The 14,804-nt window shown below is 37.7% G+C and overlaps 1 protein-coding gene across 1 annotated transcript in view; it reads left to right on the forward strand.

Annotated features, from left to right (window-relative positions):
• Positions 1–14,804, forward strand: part of PTPRD (protein tyrosine phosphatase receptor type D) — a gene marked incomplete at both ends in the record, with an annotated part of 283,207 nt that overhangs the window by 230,105 nt on the left and 38,298 nt on the right. The window contains one exon of the mRNA XM_082497465.1: positions 4,471–4,646. Coding sequence (XP_082353591.1) covers positions 4,471–4,646 — 176 coding nt within the window. The remainder of the gene's footprint in view (positions 1–4,470; positions 4,647–14,804) is intronic.

Below are 14,804 nucleotides of genomic sequence, written 5' to 3' on the forward strand. Positions count from 1 at the left end.
TCATATCAGTTCATGAGTACAGTCTCAGCATAAATTGGAAGCTCTAGAGCTCATTTTTTTAAATCTTTTGCACTTTAATTGTGGCATCGTCTAATTTTGTTTCATTGCTCATTCACTGTTACTCTGTAAAATCTGAACTACTTTGTTCTCTTGAGATATTTGAAAATGGGATGTCTTTTATGCTCAACTACTCATCTGATTCTTCCCCCATTGTGCTCGATTCCTGTCTGGCAGAGTAAGAAGATTGCAGACTCTGGTCATTCATCACATAGTTGAAAAGGCTACTAGAAAATAGTTATGGTAGAATAACGATCTGGAAGCTTAGTCTTTAGATGGCTTTTTGTGCAGAAACTGTGTCTCTGTCTCCATGAAACTTGTGAAAGTCAGGTTACACTGCATGGGTTACCCTAAATTTACACTTTGGGTGTACTGTCTTAAATCTGCAGTAAATCCCACTGCCAATAGACTTAGTTAAGGTTGCTTTGTGCTCTTCTTGACCCATGTTTTTACAGAATAACTCACCTCTCTTAACTATTAAACCCAAATTTAAGTAATGATGGCAATTGCTGCTGTGCTTGTGGGTATGTTGCCTTCAAGCTATGACAGCTAACAAAGGTATGCAGGATTTCATTGTACTGCAGTCAAACTAGTTGTCATTTGATTGGTTTTGCACTATTAGACTTGACAGAGAATTGTTCAGCTTTCTCAGCTCAGAATGAGGTTATGGCCAGAAAAGTCATTGCAGACAGTGACATTTTAATATTTAGATTTATTTCCTTTTGATAATTGTTTCCGCTTGGTCAGTGTAAATATTTACAGATGTTCAGGTTTTGTATATGTTATTTTTAAACTGCACACACTTCATTAGGCCTCTCATGATGAGGCACCTTCCCTAGAGGGCTTTAAGTTTAGGCGTTGTGGGGACATAGCTGATGAAGCAAAAACTGGTGTGGCAAAGTGTGAGATAGCAAGTGAGAGTAGGAAAGTGGTATTACAGAATACAAAAGGATTTTGGAACAAGATGTGAAACTGAGGTCATGCATGAAAACAGTGATGAAAAGAGGCTCTGTGAGAAATGGGTATGATACTTGAAGGGACTATGAGAATGGATGGAGAACAAAGAAAACACCTAATGGGTACTGTGGGTGAGAGAGTCAATGGAGCTGAGTATTGTGAATCGTATTGTTCTTCTGATCTCAGTAAAGATATAACCCTATAAAGCACTGTATTTTACTAGAGATAAACCCTTGATGAAAATCTCCTCACTGTACAAAGTGTTGGAGCAGCACCTAGTTTTTCCCAAAACTGCATTTGTTAAGTTACTAACAGTTGCTCAAGTCCTATGGTAAATGGACTTTCCTGTCCATGTCCCAGCCACATCCTTTTCATTCTCCATGAGGCTGAGTTGCCTTATAAAAGGATTTTTTCTGGCTAAAGAACATACAGGATATTTTGTGTCCTCTTGATTAAAGGCAAGTGGAGAAATCAAGTGGAAATTTCCACTTTAACCTAGCTTGGAAGAAATCCTCTTTGCAAATACCAGTAATTGTTAATCTTAATTCTTTCTTACTTGCATCTGTGATCAAAGGAGGTATAATCTGGAATCTTTTCTTCATTCTAATCTAAAGAATTAGAATTGATTTAATTTAGAAGTTATTTATTTCAATATGATTTATCAATAAATTTAATACCAGTTAGTAAAGTATTTACGATTATAGACATTCTGGATTTTTTTACATCAGGTACTAGGGTTGGCTGCTAAGATTTGTAAAGAACATTCTTTGGTGCACAGTTTGCAATACTTCTCATGCTTAATTTTCACGCTGAGTTTGTGCAATATCAGCTCCAGAGGACAGCTTTCCCAGAAGATCATTTAACCACTTTACAAAGTGTTGTTTTTCTTTTTCATTTTTTCCTCAGGCTTTTATTTATAACATATGCTTCAAAGTATGATACCAGGCATCATAATATAATTCTAATTTATGCAGAAAACATTTCTTACCAGCTTTCTCAGTTCCTTTGGTAATAATACCCAGTTGGTGTAGATTTCTCCTGTTGGCTTCATTTTTCTTTCTCATCTGTTTTGTGCAAAAATGTTTTATTATCTTGATAAAGGGGGAAAATACAGCATTGTGCCTAGCAGTTGTATTTTCTAAGTCATTAATTCCAATATCCACAATAAGAACTGTCATGTAAAAAAGTTTCAAGTCTACAAGAGTAAGGCTTTTGAACTCCCAATTTCTGCCTTTCATGTAGGGAAACCATGCTTTTCAGCTATAGACTGTGCAGGTTTCAAAGGTTTTTTATTTTGTTTTATTTTTCTCCCAGAAGAGACTTCCAATCAGTTCTAATCATAGTCAACCAGTCTTCTTATGTCCATCCATGCATCTTGCCTGAGGAGTGCCATTTGCTGCCTCTCTTGTGCCCCTGAAGTTATAAACCCTTTCCTTCCCTGAAATATTTTGTCAGTTTTTTCCTTTAATTGTACAGAAAGTCAAATTAAATTAAAATTTGTGTTTAAATATAATTTTAACATATAAAACAAGAAAATCTATTAAGCTTTCTTGGGCATAAAGACAAAATTTTATGCCAGACTACAGCTGCAGTAACCCATAATCTCAATCATTTCAAGATTATATTGGGTCTTAATTAGTGTCACAGTTAATCAGTGGGTTTATTCATTACTAAGTAAATGGTAGAATGAAACACTAATCTTACCCACAATGGGTGGAGAAACTCTTCAATTGTAGCTAAAAAGAAACAAACAAAAATACTAAAGTGGTACCTCTACTTTCCATTCAAATTGAAATTATTTTGGAAGATAGTTTCAGACTTATGACACTTGGTTGTCAGGAAAGACAGGAGTGTGCATCCCCAATAATTCCTGGCTTGGGATCACCAGCAGGAGATATGTCAGGATAGATTTGAAGGTGCAATTTCTGACAAAAAGCTTGAGAAACATTTATTTAAAGATAATTGATAATTTATTGTGTTTCATAGCCAAAGAAATTAAACTCTGTTGCTTTGTGGAGTGAAAATATCACAGCTTTAGAATAAGCCAGGGAGCTTGTACCACCTTGACTTGTCTTTTGAAACAGTTTGTGCAACCTGCACCGTCTGCTGCGGTTGTAGACTTGGGCATGGCAGATTGGCTGTGTAAGCATAAATCATTTATTTCTGCTTAAAGAAGTAACTTCCGTTAATCACTTTAACAAACCTTTTGTGTCATTTTATTATGATGCACATAATATTCTGTATTTCAGCTAACTCTTACGGGGAACACTTCCATGTTCAACACTACAGTAATGCAGGGAATACTGCTTTGCCACCCACCAGCACTGAGATCTCACATGAGTATCTTTTCTTCCTCCAGTCATCAGTTAAAAAAACAGCAGGGACATAGAAACTGCTGCCTGCCATGCTTTGTCTTCCAACATGCACATAGTCAGAGTTAAAAGCCGAACACTGCACTGCTGAACACAGGAGGGATGGGGCTGAGACCTGTATGTCCGTATTCACCCCTTTCTGTGAGCATCACTGCTTTATTAGTCCGGACTAGTCCAGACATTATCTTCACTGCAGCCAATACTCCTCTTCAGCCTCGGCAGGCGGCATGTTATGGTCCAGCTCTCAGTACAGACATGGCGCTGCATGCCCTCAGTTAAACAGATTCCATTTAGGAGCTGGCTCACTTCCATGTGGCTCAAAGCATGGACATGCATCTGGTAGACACACCCAAAGTCCCTCTGTAAGTATTGTCCAAAATACCTCAGCCTCGAGCAATTGAGAGTGTAGGTCCAATGTGCCCACTGGTCTTGGATTCCCCCTTCTTTTCATGCATTTAATTTTTATTCTGACTTGCAGAGGCCTTTATTTGTATGTCCACACACCATATAGCAGATTCCACTGTTTCTTCAACCTGATTTACATAATGTGTGTTGTTAAAATAAAGCTCATAGTTAGCTTCCCATTTAATGGGAAAAAATGAATGTATCGGTAATATTAATAGTCTGACAACGTGAACCCTTTTTCTATATTTAGAAGAAATGCAATGAGCTCAATGAGAGCATTAAGAGGAGCTTACTCAGGACATCTGATGGAGAGGATTCTATGTCTGGCCCACACAGAGGCTGCCATGCTGGTGGGCGACTGCAGGCGGTGTCAGACCAACTTTTAAATGCTGCTGTTTCCTCTACCGGGTCTCTCCATCTGCTACAGATTTTCAACCTTCTTTTATACTTCCTTATCAGACTGAGTCCTTTGTTTCAAAAGACTGGTTGTTTCCAGAGAGGCCATCATACTCCTTGGCTCCACAAATGGCATACACTCACTTGCAAGTACCCGCATACTACTGGGCGTGCAGCAAGCTAAGATTCACTGATCCAGCTGTGTCACACAATTTTTTTCACGCTTGTGCAATAGGACAGCACAGAAATTCTGCCACTTGTTTTCACGCTTCTGTCTTTGCAGGCATACCAGGCAGTGACTATATCAACGCTAACTACATAGATGGCTACAGAAAGCAGAATGCTTACATAGCAACGCAAGGGGCATTGCCAGAAACCTTTGGTGACTTCTGGAGAATGATGTGGGAGCAACGGGGTGCAACAGTCGTCATGATGACAAAATTAGAGGAGAGGTCTAGGGTAAGGAAAACATATACAACGTTAATAATATCATACCTGAGTAACCACTTACATAAGATTTTTGCTTCTTTCCTGTATGTTTGTCTGCCCCCTGTATATGCACAAGAACTGATTATTTTTTTTTAGGTTGCCACCAGTTGAAAGTGTCCACGCTATGAAAATCACTTATAGAGGAAATGTTAGTTCCACTGTGAAATTACCAAGTCGCGCCACTTATTTTGTAGGCTTTTTATACTCTGAAAAACTTGAAATCTCTTGATCTACAGTGATTATTATTTTTTCTGTTTCAATCATACTGGATATATTAGGAGCTGATTGAAAATATTACTTCCTCTGTAGTATCAAGCATACGATTGTATCATCCTGTTATAAGGAAGTTAATATATGTCAACAGCATTCAATTTTCAGTTTTATGTGTTATAGTTTAAATATTATTTAAGATTTGCTTAAGAAACATAGGAATTGTTTTGTTAGCACAAGCTGCATGCTAGAAAAACTCCACAACAGCATATGCAGTATTAGAATACAAAATTGTCTGTGATATTTCAAACTCCATTTTATAGGGTAAAGTAAAATTAGGAAAGTGAAGGACTAAAACATAAGGATATTATTCTAAAAATAGAAGTGTTATAATAAAAGATGTGCTGTATGTGAAGGGAAATCAAAAGTAACAATACTTTTTTATTATATAATAAGGAAAGTGATGGAAAGAGTGGTAACAGACCACTGTGTTGCATGAAGATTTACTGGCAGGTTCTTATTTGATGGCATTCATTGATTCTAATGGTGGATCATTTGGAAGGGGAGGGGAGTGAAAAGAGAAAAAAATAAAAGAAGAAGAGAAAGAGGGTGGGAAAAAGAAAAGGGAAAAACCCTTCTCAGTGGCCATCCAGAAAGCAAAGTGAGTGTCCAGCCCTCAGCACCCTCTCCACTAGAGCAGGCAGTTCCCCCATTGTACTTCTCCACACGATAACTCTGTATTATATGTCCAGGCATACTCAAACTCCTCCTGGGTTGTTCCTGCTTATAATGCTCTTGTCATTGCTGGGAACATGCGTTGACTGGGAGGGTGCTATGTGGCTGGTTCATTGCTCAACGTTCTGCAAATGCATTGATGAGTCCGGTAGTGTAAACCAGAAGCTACAACCAAATGTAGAAATCAGGAAAGGGGAGGGAGAAAGAACGGGTGATTCTACCACCAGTGGCAATTGCTTTCCTTGGGAACCTGCCATAACAACAGGGTTCACAAGTATCGGGGTTCGCAAGTATAAGTCCAAGAGATGGATAACAAACAAGAGTGTCACAGGAAGAATACTGCCACAGGTGTTCTGGTGCACGCTGTCCTGGCAGCTTGTGTGAAAGGGTAGGGAGCTGCAAGTGGGAGGCAGGCTGCAGGATTGCAGGTGGAAGACCCTTAGAAATGCAAAAAGCTAAGGTACCTAAAGTGCTGTGCAACTTATGTTAAAAATGCCATAAATACAGAAGATCAAGAACAGTTCAGAAAGAGAGAAAGAGACTAGGGAGGAGGAGAGGAGATTTATTATCAGAAAAGCTTTTAAATCACTTAAAAGTATCTTATGGAGGTAACTGGATAATAAGTGATATTTCAGTAAGTCGTGGATGAGTTCCATTTCAAAATGAAAATGGTTTTGCATGTGTAAGCTTGGAACAGGGGGGAATGCACCGTAAAGCCTAATGCTGTACTATGTTGGCATTAATGTTTTTTTTCAAATGCTTGGATGCATATAACTGCAATGATTACATAACTTGTTGAACCTCTTGGCAGCAGTCTTTCCTTTCTGGAGACTTAGTGAAGTACATAGATGTATTTATTCTTTTACCATTTCATCACTTTTTTAAAAATAGAGTTGTTTCTTTGCAGTTCGAGCATTGTAGAGCATTCTAATTATAGAATCACTTTCTGCATGTAAATTCAACCTACATTAACACCACTGCCTGTACATACCTGATGGCAATTAGTACATAGCAGAGGGTAATCTTATCAGAAATTTTCATTTTATCTTGAGTCTACAGGCCTTGTCTAGTCTAGGCACTGACAGTTGTTTGGAATTAAGCAAATGAAATTTTGCCCATTTCTTCACTAATTACTTCTTATATAATAAAGTTGCTGCTAAATAGCATCAGTGCTAAGAAAAAGTCTGATCCTAATAAGCAGCCCGTTGCAGAAGGTGTACTTAAATACTTGAGAGTTTATCTTAATACTGCAGGCCACAGACAGCCACAGTCTAGAAAGATGTTTTGATGTAACTAAATGAAATTCTACTCATTCTCGCCAATAATTGCTTAGCAGAGTTTCAAGCTAACTCTAGCCTTTGCTGACTGCACCCTAAAAAAACACTGATCAGAATAGTAATCACCTCCAGAAGTGATTAGCATTCAGCAGCAATGCATTCCCCTGAGTGTAATGAGAGACCAGACAATCTAGTCAATGGATTGTCTGTGCATTCAATGCTTATGTTTGCGTATATTTTTGTGCATAATCTATCTCATTCTGTGTTCATAGGTCAAGTGAGTTTTATGCACTCTAATGCAGAGCATTAGAGATCAGCTACTCAGTACTTAATTCAGCTCCAATCTTAGAGTCTGCAGCTCTGTGAATATGGCATACCAGTTACCTCTTCTAATACAGTAGATACATGTAAGGTAATTAATAGTATTGACGGTGAGGCAGTAGTGGGAATCCCTGTGTGGGAAAAGAATAGAATGACAACATTTCATTGTTATCTTTTCTCATGCTATCATTTTTATATAGCATATCCTTGTACCAGGAGACCAAGTGAAATTTCAAACGTTAAATACAAGCACTGTTACATACCATTAGAGACGAAGATCTTTGCTAATTTTGTCTCTCTTTTTCCTTTGATTCCTTCTTGGTTGCTTTTGTGTCTTGGCAGCCTGATCATTATTCCTGCTGCAAGGCAAGATCATTTCTCTCTGGGACTTCGTCTACTTTCTATCTCCATGTCGTCATTTCTGTTTAGCTTGCTTTTTTCATTTTGTAGTCCTGCAGCTTGTTATCAGCCTTTTTAACCTGGCCTGCATAGATAAAGATGGGGATTTTAATTGCATCTGCAGAAACAAAGTTGGTTCATTAGCATGTGTTAGATGTCTGAGTAACTTCAGCTTTGAGAATGTACATATTTTACAGCTGAGTACATCAAATGAAGATGTTACAGTGAATTCATTATTCATTTGTTTGCCTAAAAGGAAGCTGCAGGAAAAGAGAAGCTCTTTCACTTATAACCTTTCACACTTTGTTGGTTTTGTATGAAATGTCATCACCTGAATATAACTTGACCTAAACCAGACGAGAGGGAGAAAGTCAGTCCCATCATTCAGCTACCATACACATAATTTATATCAAAAAGGATTATGCACACTGGCAGTGCATGGAACAGTGTTGGTAGCATATTTGTCACATACATGAGTTTAATCTAAATGAAATAAAAGAATGATATTGAAAACTGCAAATTAGAGATTAAAAAAAAAGTTGTGTGTTACACTAAGGAAAGCTTTAAAGCACATAAGGCATTAATGTGTGATACCTCTCTTCCCCATTCCTCTGTCTTCCTCTCTGCCCCCAGCAGCGCAGATTTTCCTTTTTTTTTTTTTACATCCTCTGAATTAATTGAATGTTCTGAGAGCTCATGTGCTGTAGTGTATGATGTGAATGACAGAGAATCTCACTTTGTAGCAAAAGATAATATTGCCTCAAACGGGAAACATTTAGTCCTGCCTCCTGTTTCAGGGTAGGGTCCTGTTGTGGATCTGAATTCAATCCTTTCCTTCTTTGCTGCGTAACTCCTTGTTTTGAATACACTTACTATGTTGTTTTGGTAACAGAAAATACTTTCCTCCCTCCCTAACCTCATTGGCAATATTTTCTGTTAGGAGTATAGTGCCTAGGATTAAACTGTCAAAAAACACCATTTAGGTCAAAGCTAAATGACAGTATAATGACCCTAGCAATTATTCAAATGTGAGCCAGATTCTGAACTTCTATACTGCTGATGAAGGCTTTAGTTTTGATACTGATACTATCAGCTTCATTCAAATTTGATAATGACTAAGTGAATACATGAGGAAACTACATTTGTAGCATTCTGTTAGCCTGATCCAGATGCTCATTTGACTGTCAGGAAGTGGATATCATCATCAGTATTATAAGCCAAGAATATATAAAAATATAAGCATAGAGTAATTATCTTGGTTTGTCAAAGTTTAACATCTTGAATCCTGAGTTTTCACTGGGAAGGGGGAGGTAGAAACAAACCCAGTAGAAAAGTCTTGTATCATGTCTCAGATTTCTTTCACCAATATTGAAATAGGTGGAACTATTTGCATGGGTCCTCTATCAGTTCCATAAGAATATCTAAGGATAGTTAAAAATCCCTGGACTTAGCTTCTCTCAACTGATCACTTATACTGGAGGTTCAGGAGAGCTGGCACTGTCCTGAAAAAAGCCAGGTGGACTTTTCCTGAGGTTGCTGCAATGCTAAATATATACTTCTGTTGTTCCAAGTTTCATGCAACAGCTCCAAATCTCCCCAAATCAGAACACTCCATCTGAGTCTTTCAACTCATTTTTTATAGATGTGTAGTCTATCCCGTGTGTTAGAAAAATAGAGATTGGGTGACAGTAGAAATACCAAGCAGATGAAGATGTGTGTCTTGAAGGTAGAATTTGAGTAAAATAATTTTTGCAGTTTTGTTTTGTTTGGTGGGATAGAGGTTGGTTTCTTCTGGGGTTTTTGGTTTGGTTTTTTTTGTTTGTTTGGGGTTTTTTGGTTTTTGGGTTTTGTTTTTTTTTTTAAGGATGGGGACATATTAAATTAAATCAGGGAAGCTTTTTTTCAGATTCAAGTAGTACAAAAAACCAAAAACATTTGAATAAGCGCAGTGGAAAGTATAATTGCACCTTGGGACTCTAGTAAAAATAGCTTTGAAACAAACCTGGACTCTGAAAGATTTCTAAGTCTTGCTATGGGCACATAAAACATAAAGGCAGTTCTGGAAAGAATCTTAAATTCTTCTACTCCAAATGCACAAATTGCTAATATTTTTAATGAATCTTCGTTTGTTGATGGCAGAGTAGGTAGCTGACCTCATAGCTAAGACAAAGAAAGGTACATGCACAACAGAAAGTAATAAGCAAAGAAAACTAAAAGAACGTTGTTTTCTTGTCTATATGAAATGCATGAAGATCTTTCAGGCAAATACAGGCTGTGCAGCAGAATTTTATCTGATCGTGATTAATGTAGTTTAACATTTGTTGTGCAGGGCTTCAGCAGCAAATTTCAGATCTTTCCTCCTAAGTATGTTTTGACAGGTGCTACTGGAGGTATTACCTGTCAAAACACTGGATTGAAACTAAGGGACAATAAGATGTTTTCACTAATATGAGTAGAAAACTCATCAATACATGCACTTAACAATTCATTACAAATTATATCAGTATGGTCCCAAATGCACCTGTATTCTACAGTATTTATACAAAATGTAATTGATTTGTGCCTAAAAGCTGCACTGATGTTTTGTATTGGGTAGCACAGGTATGTATTTTTTTTAAAATTGTGAAATAAGTATTTAAACATATGAAAATATAAATAAAAATTTTAGCTATGTTTTGGTGCAGCTAGAAAAATATGCATGTCTTTATCTGGTACGAGGTGAGTTAATGTCTCCCAGCAGACATATTAGCAGATAAGATGTGTTCTTTCATACTGAATTGTATTGTTTTAGTACAGAAGAATTAAATGTGTAGTTTTGTCATTGTTCATTCCCTAATTTTAATGGCAAACCAATAACTTCTGTATCAATCATGTACTATCAGAATTTTATTTCACTTCGTTAGTGCTGTCAGCTTGCTAAGATATGAGTCAGAAGAAGAATGAATGAGAGAGCTGGCAAAAAAAAAGAAAAGAAAAATCCAAAATCAAGTAGACCGTGTGTTCACCAGATTTACAAAAATAAAAATAAAAATGTGTAGGTTTGTACTGGTTTTTTTTTTCCCCTGTAACAGAATGTGATGGCCACAGTCCAAGAATTCCTACACCATTGTACAAGCTGGAGTCACCAGTTACCAAGTCAGAATTGTAAAACTCAACCATATGGCTATTCATTTTGGAATGATTCTCAGAGGTGCAAGAGCAAGGATGTGCCCAACTGTCACTGAAATGCAGTCGGTCATAGGTGCTAAGTTCATGTAAGAATCTAATCCTAGATGTATGTAGACGGCACTCACCAATAAAGCTTAAACTTTCTGTTTCTAGGCATGTTACAGGTGGAAGTGCTGTGCGAGGTGGCTCAGCTAAAACTCAGACTATTATGTCACCCAGCAAAATAGATGTGGAAATGCCATGCTATAATTTTCTGTGAAAATAAATGCTGTAATTCCACTACATAGGTTGAAAGTAGTTTTGGCATGCCATGGCTGGTTATTTCAGCTTATACACATTTGGAGTTGAGGACATAAAGAATGAATACCCCATGTAAAAAGATGTTGGTAAATTACAGAGAATCTAGAAGAGAACAATAATGATCATAGGTTGGAGAAATGATGTATGGGGAAAGTCAGAAAGAACTGGATTTGTTTTATACATAAGAGAGTGAAGGAAAACATAATATTCTTCCAGCATGTGAAAGGCTGTTAAAAATTTCATGGCAGTCAACTGCTTTCCCTGCCTGTGAGGCTCTAGGAGGAAGAAAGAAACTTTGCAGCAAAGGTGATTTATATTAAACTGTTCAAGAACTTCCAAAATAAACATCATTAATGGAGCAGGAGCTCTGCAGTCTCTTCCACTCTAAGCTTCCAAGAACTGTTTACATCAGAGTCTTACCTGAAATGATATGGCAATACCTGGTACTGCACAGATATTTTTCAAGGCAACTATCCATTTTGTTTGTGGTATGATTCTATGTCCATAAATGAAGTGGTTTCTCTTAGCTGTTAGGATAAACTGATAGTTTGTCGAATTACCATTTCCCTGAGGCAAGCGGTTTAGTCAAAACTGCATTGTAATTCTGTAATTCTGCTTTATTTTCTTAGTTCATTTGCTTTGTGCTTCTGGTAAGAGATATGTTGCTATCTCATATAATTCTTCTATTAATACAGATAGACTATGCCTCATGTATAGTATAGCCATTGACATTTTGACTTGGAAGTTTTCCTCGCAAAATTAAAAATTTGGCATATTTGTTTTCAAAATGCAATGATTAGTTCATGCTTGGTTTAGCACTGCAGCCTATTACCTCAGTGTAGGGAGTTCTTTGGTAGAGAGGGACAACAGGGAGAACCTGTCTCCCTTCTCTGCAGGGAGAACAGGTTGCCCAGAGAAGGTGGTAGATGCCTCATCACTGGGAATATTCAAGGTCCGGCTGCACATGGATCTGAGCAACTTGATCTAGTTGAAGATGTCCCTGCTCATTGCAGGAGGTTGGACTAGATGACCTTTAAAGGTCCCTTCCAACCCAAACTATTCTTCTCTTCTCTTCTCTTCTCTTCTCTTCTCTTCTCTTCTCTTCTCTTCTCTTCTCTTCTCTTCTCTTCTCTTCTCTTCTCTTCTCTTCTCTTCTCTTCTCTTCTCTTCTCTTCTCTTCTCTTCTCTTCTCTTCTCTTCTCTTCTCTTCTCTTCTCTTCTCTTCTCTTCTCTTCTCTCCTCTCCTCTCCTCTCCTCTCCTCTCCTCTCCTCTCCTCTCCTCTCCTCTCCTCTCCTCTCCTCTCCTCTCCTCTCCTCTCCTCTCCTCTCCTCTCCTCGCATCTTGCTGTACTTAACTCTCTGACAGACATCCTTCAAAATGAATTCACTAAGACCCTGCCATCCCTCCTGTTAGGAAGAGTTCAAAAAGAGCATCTCACATTGATGCCAGAAATATAATTTTGAACTGTTCTTGGCTTGTATAGATAAAGATGAAAGATGAGATAGGGAACAGATTTCAAATATGCCCAGGATTCCTTTTAGTATATGTTTCCTTTTGTTTTAATAACCGTACCCAACTCTGTTGTAAGGATCAGAATGGGAACAGTTTGGGGGTTATCTTTTTAATTATCAATTATCTTTCAGTATTAACGGTTAGCCTACTAATCATATCTCAGAAATTTCAAAAAGTAAGAGTGTAATGGGGGTAGATTTGTGGACTTACTGGAGGACTAAAGTTTGTTACAAATTGATTAACCTGATGTTCATTTATGTCTCCAAATCCTGTTTGGTACTTCTTTTCCAAGGCTGCTGTAGTTCAAACCTTAGGCAGAATTATATTGCACTGCAGAGGTGCTTATTTTCTACCTAGTTTTTAAACTCCAAGTACTTGGTTCAGATGAGTTTCAACAATCATAGAATCAAAGAATAGTGTAAGATGAGGGGTAATGGCTTCAAACTGGAAGAGGGCAGATTTAGATTAGATATTAGGAAGAAATTTTTCATTCTGAGGATGGTGAAACACTGGCCCAGGTTGCCCAGAGAAGTTGTGGATGCACCATCCCTGGAGGTGTTCAAGGCCAGGCTGGATGGGGCTTTGAGCAACCTGGTCTAGTGGGAAATGTCCCTGCCCACAGCAGGGGGGGTTGGAACTAGGTGATCTTTAACATCCCTTCCAACTTAAACCATTCTATGATTCTATGAAAGAATCATTTAAGATCATCAAATCTAACCTGTTAACCTAACACTGTGAAGTCCACCACTAACCATGTCCCTAAGCACCACATCTGCATCTTTTAAATACCTCCAGGGATGGTGACTCTTCCCTGGGCAGCCTGTTCCACTGCTTGACAACCTTTTTCAGTGCAGAAATATTTCTTAATATCCAAGCTAAACCTCACATTTCACAACTTGAGGTCATTTCCTATAACTTGTTACCTGGACAAAGAGACTAATACCCACCTTGCTCCACCTTCCTTTGAGGTAGTTATAGAGAGCAATAAGATCTCCCCTCAGCCTCCTTTTCTCCAGACTAAACATCAACATCTTTGCCTTTATTTGCTCACAGGCACATGTCTACTGTAAATCATTATTAGAGACTAGTGCCTACAAATGTTCTTTTGTCTGTAGTAAAAAATGGATTCAAAGAACCAAAATTTGCAGAAGTGGTTGTTTTAGGAATATATTTGGTGAGACTTATAAGGACCTGTCTACCTGGGACTGGGTGCTCAGGTCTTTCAGAATTTAGGATCCTATTAAATTCAGTGCCTCTCTGAAAGCAAAGTCTAAAACTTTATACCGTTCTATCCTCGGCCTTGTTTCTGTATATATTGTTAATCTGTCATTTAGAGTTAGACCAAAGTGAGTAAGTGACACTTGACCAAGTCTTGTTCAAATAAGGCCTAAAAAATATTTTTCTGTACTCTTATTTTTTTTAAATCTTTGCCTTACAATCTTGTGTACCAATCTAGTGTCAGTGCCTAACTCAAATCAGCCTAATCCTAATCTTTAGGTGGCAAGGCATTGTTGTAAAAAGGAAAACGACTTCAGAGTAACAACTGCTTGGAGACAGAACACTAACTGGAATGTCTGAGGCATTAAGCTAGCCTGATAGGGTTTGAGGCAGTTTCCATTGCAAACAACCGTCACTACCTTTTTTATTGCATAATTATTATTATCATTCAACATCATTGTAGAGAGACTTTATTTTTAAAGGAAGAACATCTGAAAATGTAACAACATTTAGAAGGTTTACCTTCTAACACCTTAGAAACCTTTCTAAGGTGTTAGAAAGGTTTGCATGCAAAAGACTATTATTACTAAGAAAAACAGAGCAAGAAGTTTGTTACATGCTGCTGTTATTTCCTATTCCAGATTCAGCACAATTCATTTTCTATTCTTACTGAAAGGAATGTACTACATGAATCTGGCTATTACCAGTTTGCTCTCTCTTTCCCGATCTGCATTTTGTCCTTATAATCTCAGATGACCTGTAACAGCTGCCTCATGTGTTAAGAATCACCTGAAGAGGTTTTTCAGCCTCAGTGATGGAACTTTGTACTGGAAAATTATTTCTCTACCCTTGAATGTCAGGAATCTTTGTATTCATATGTTCGTATGGAAATATACTTGCTTGAGCTCTGTTGATGCATGGCAGTGTCTTCTCTAGTGTCTGTGACTTGTTGAAGTGTGAATATCCACAAATATTCTTAGGAACTCT

Source organism: Vanellus vanellus, assembly GCF_965231255.1.
Source record: "Vanellus vanellus genome assembly, chromosome: Z".
Taxonomy (NCBI): domain Eukaryota; kingdom Metazoa; phylum Chordata; class Aves; order Charadriiformes; family Charadriidae; genus Vanellus; species Vanellus vanellus.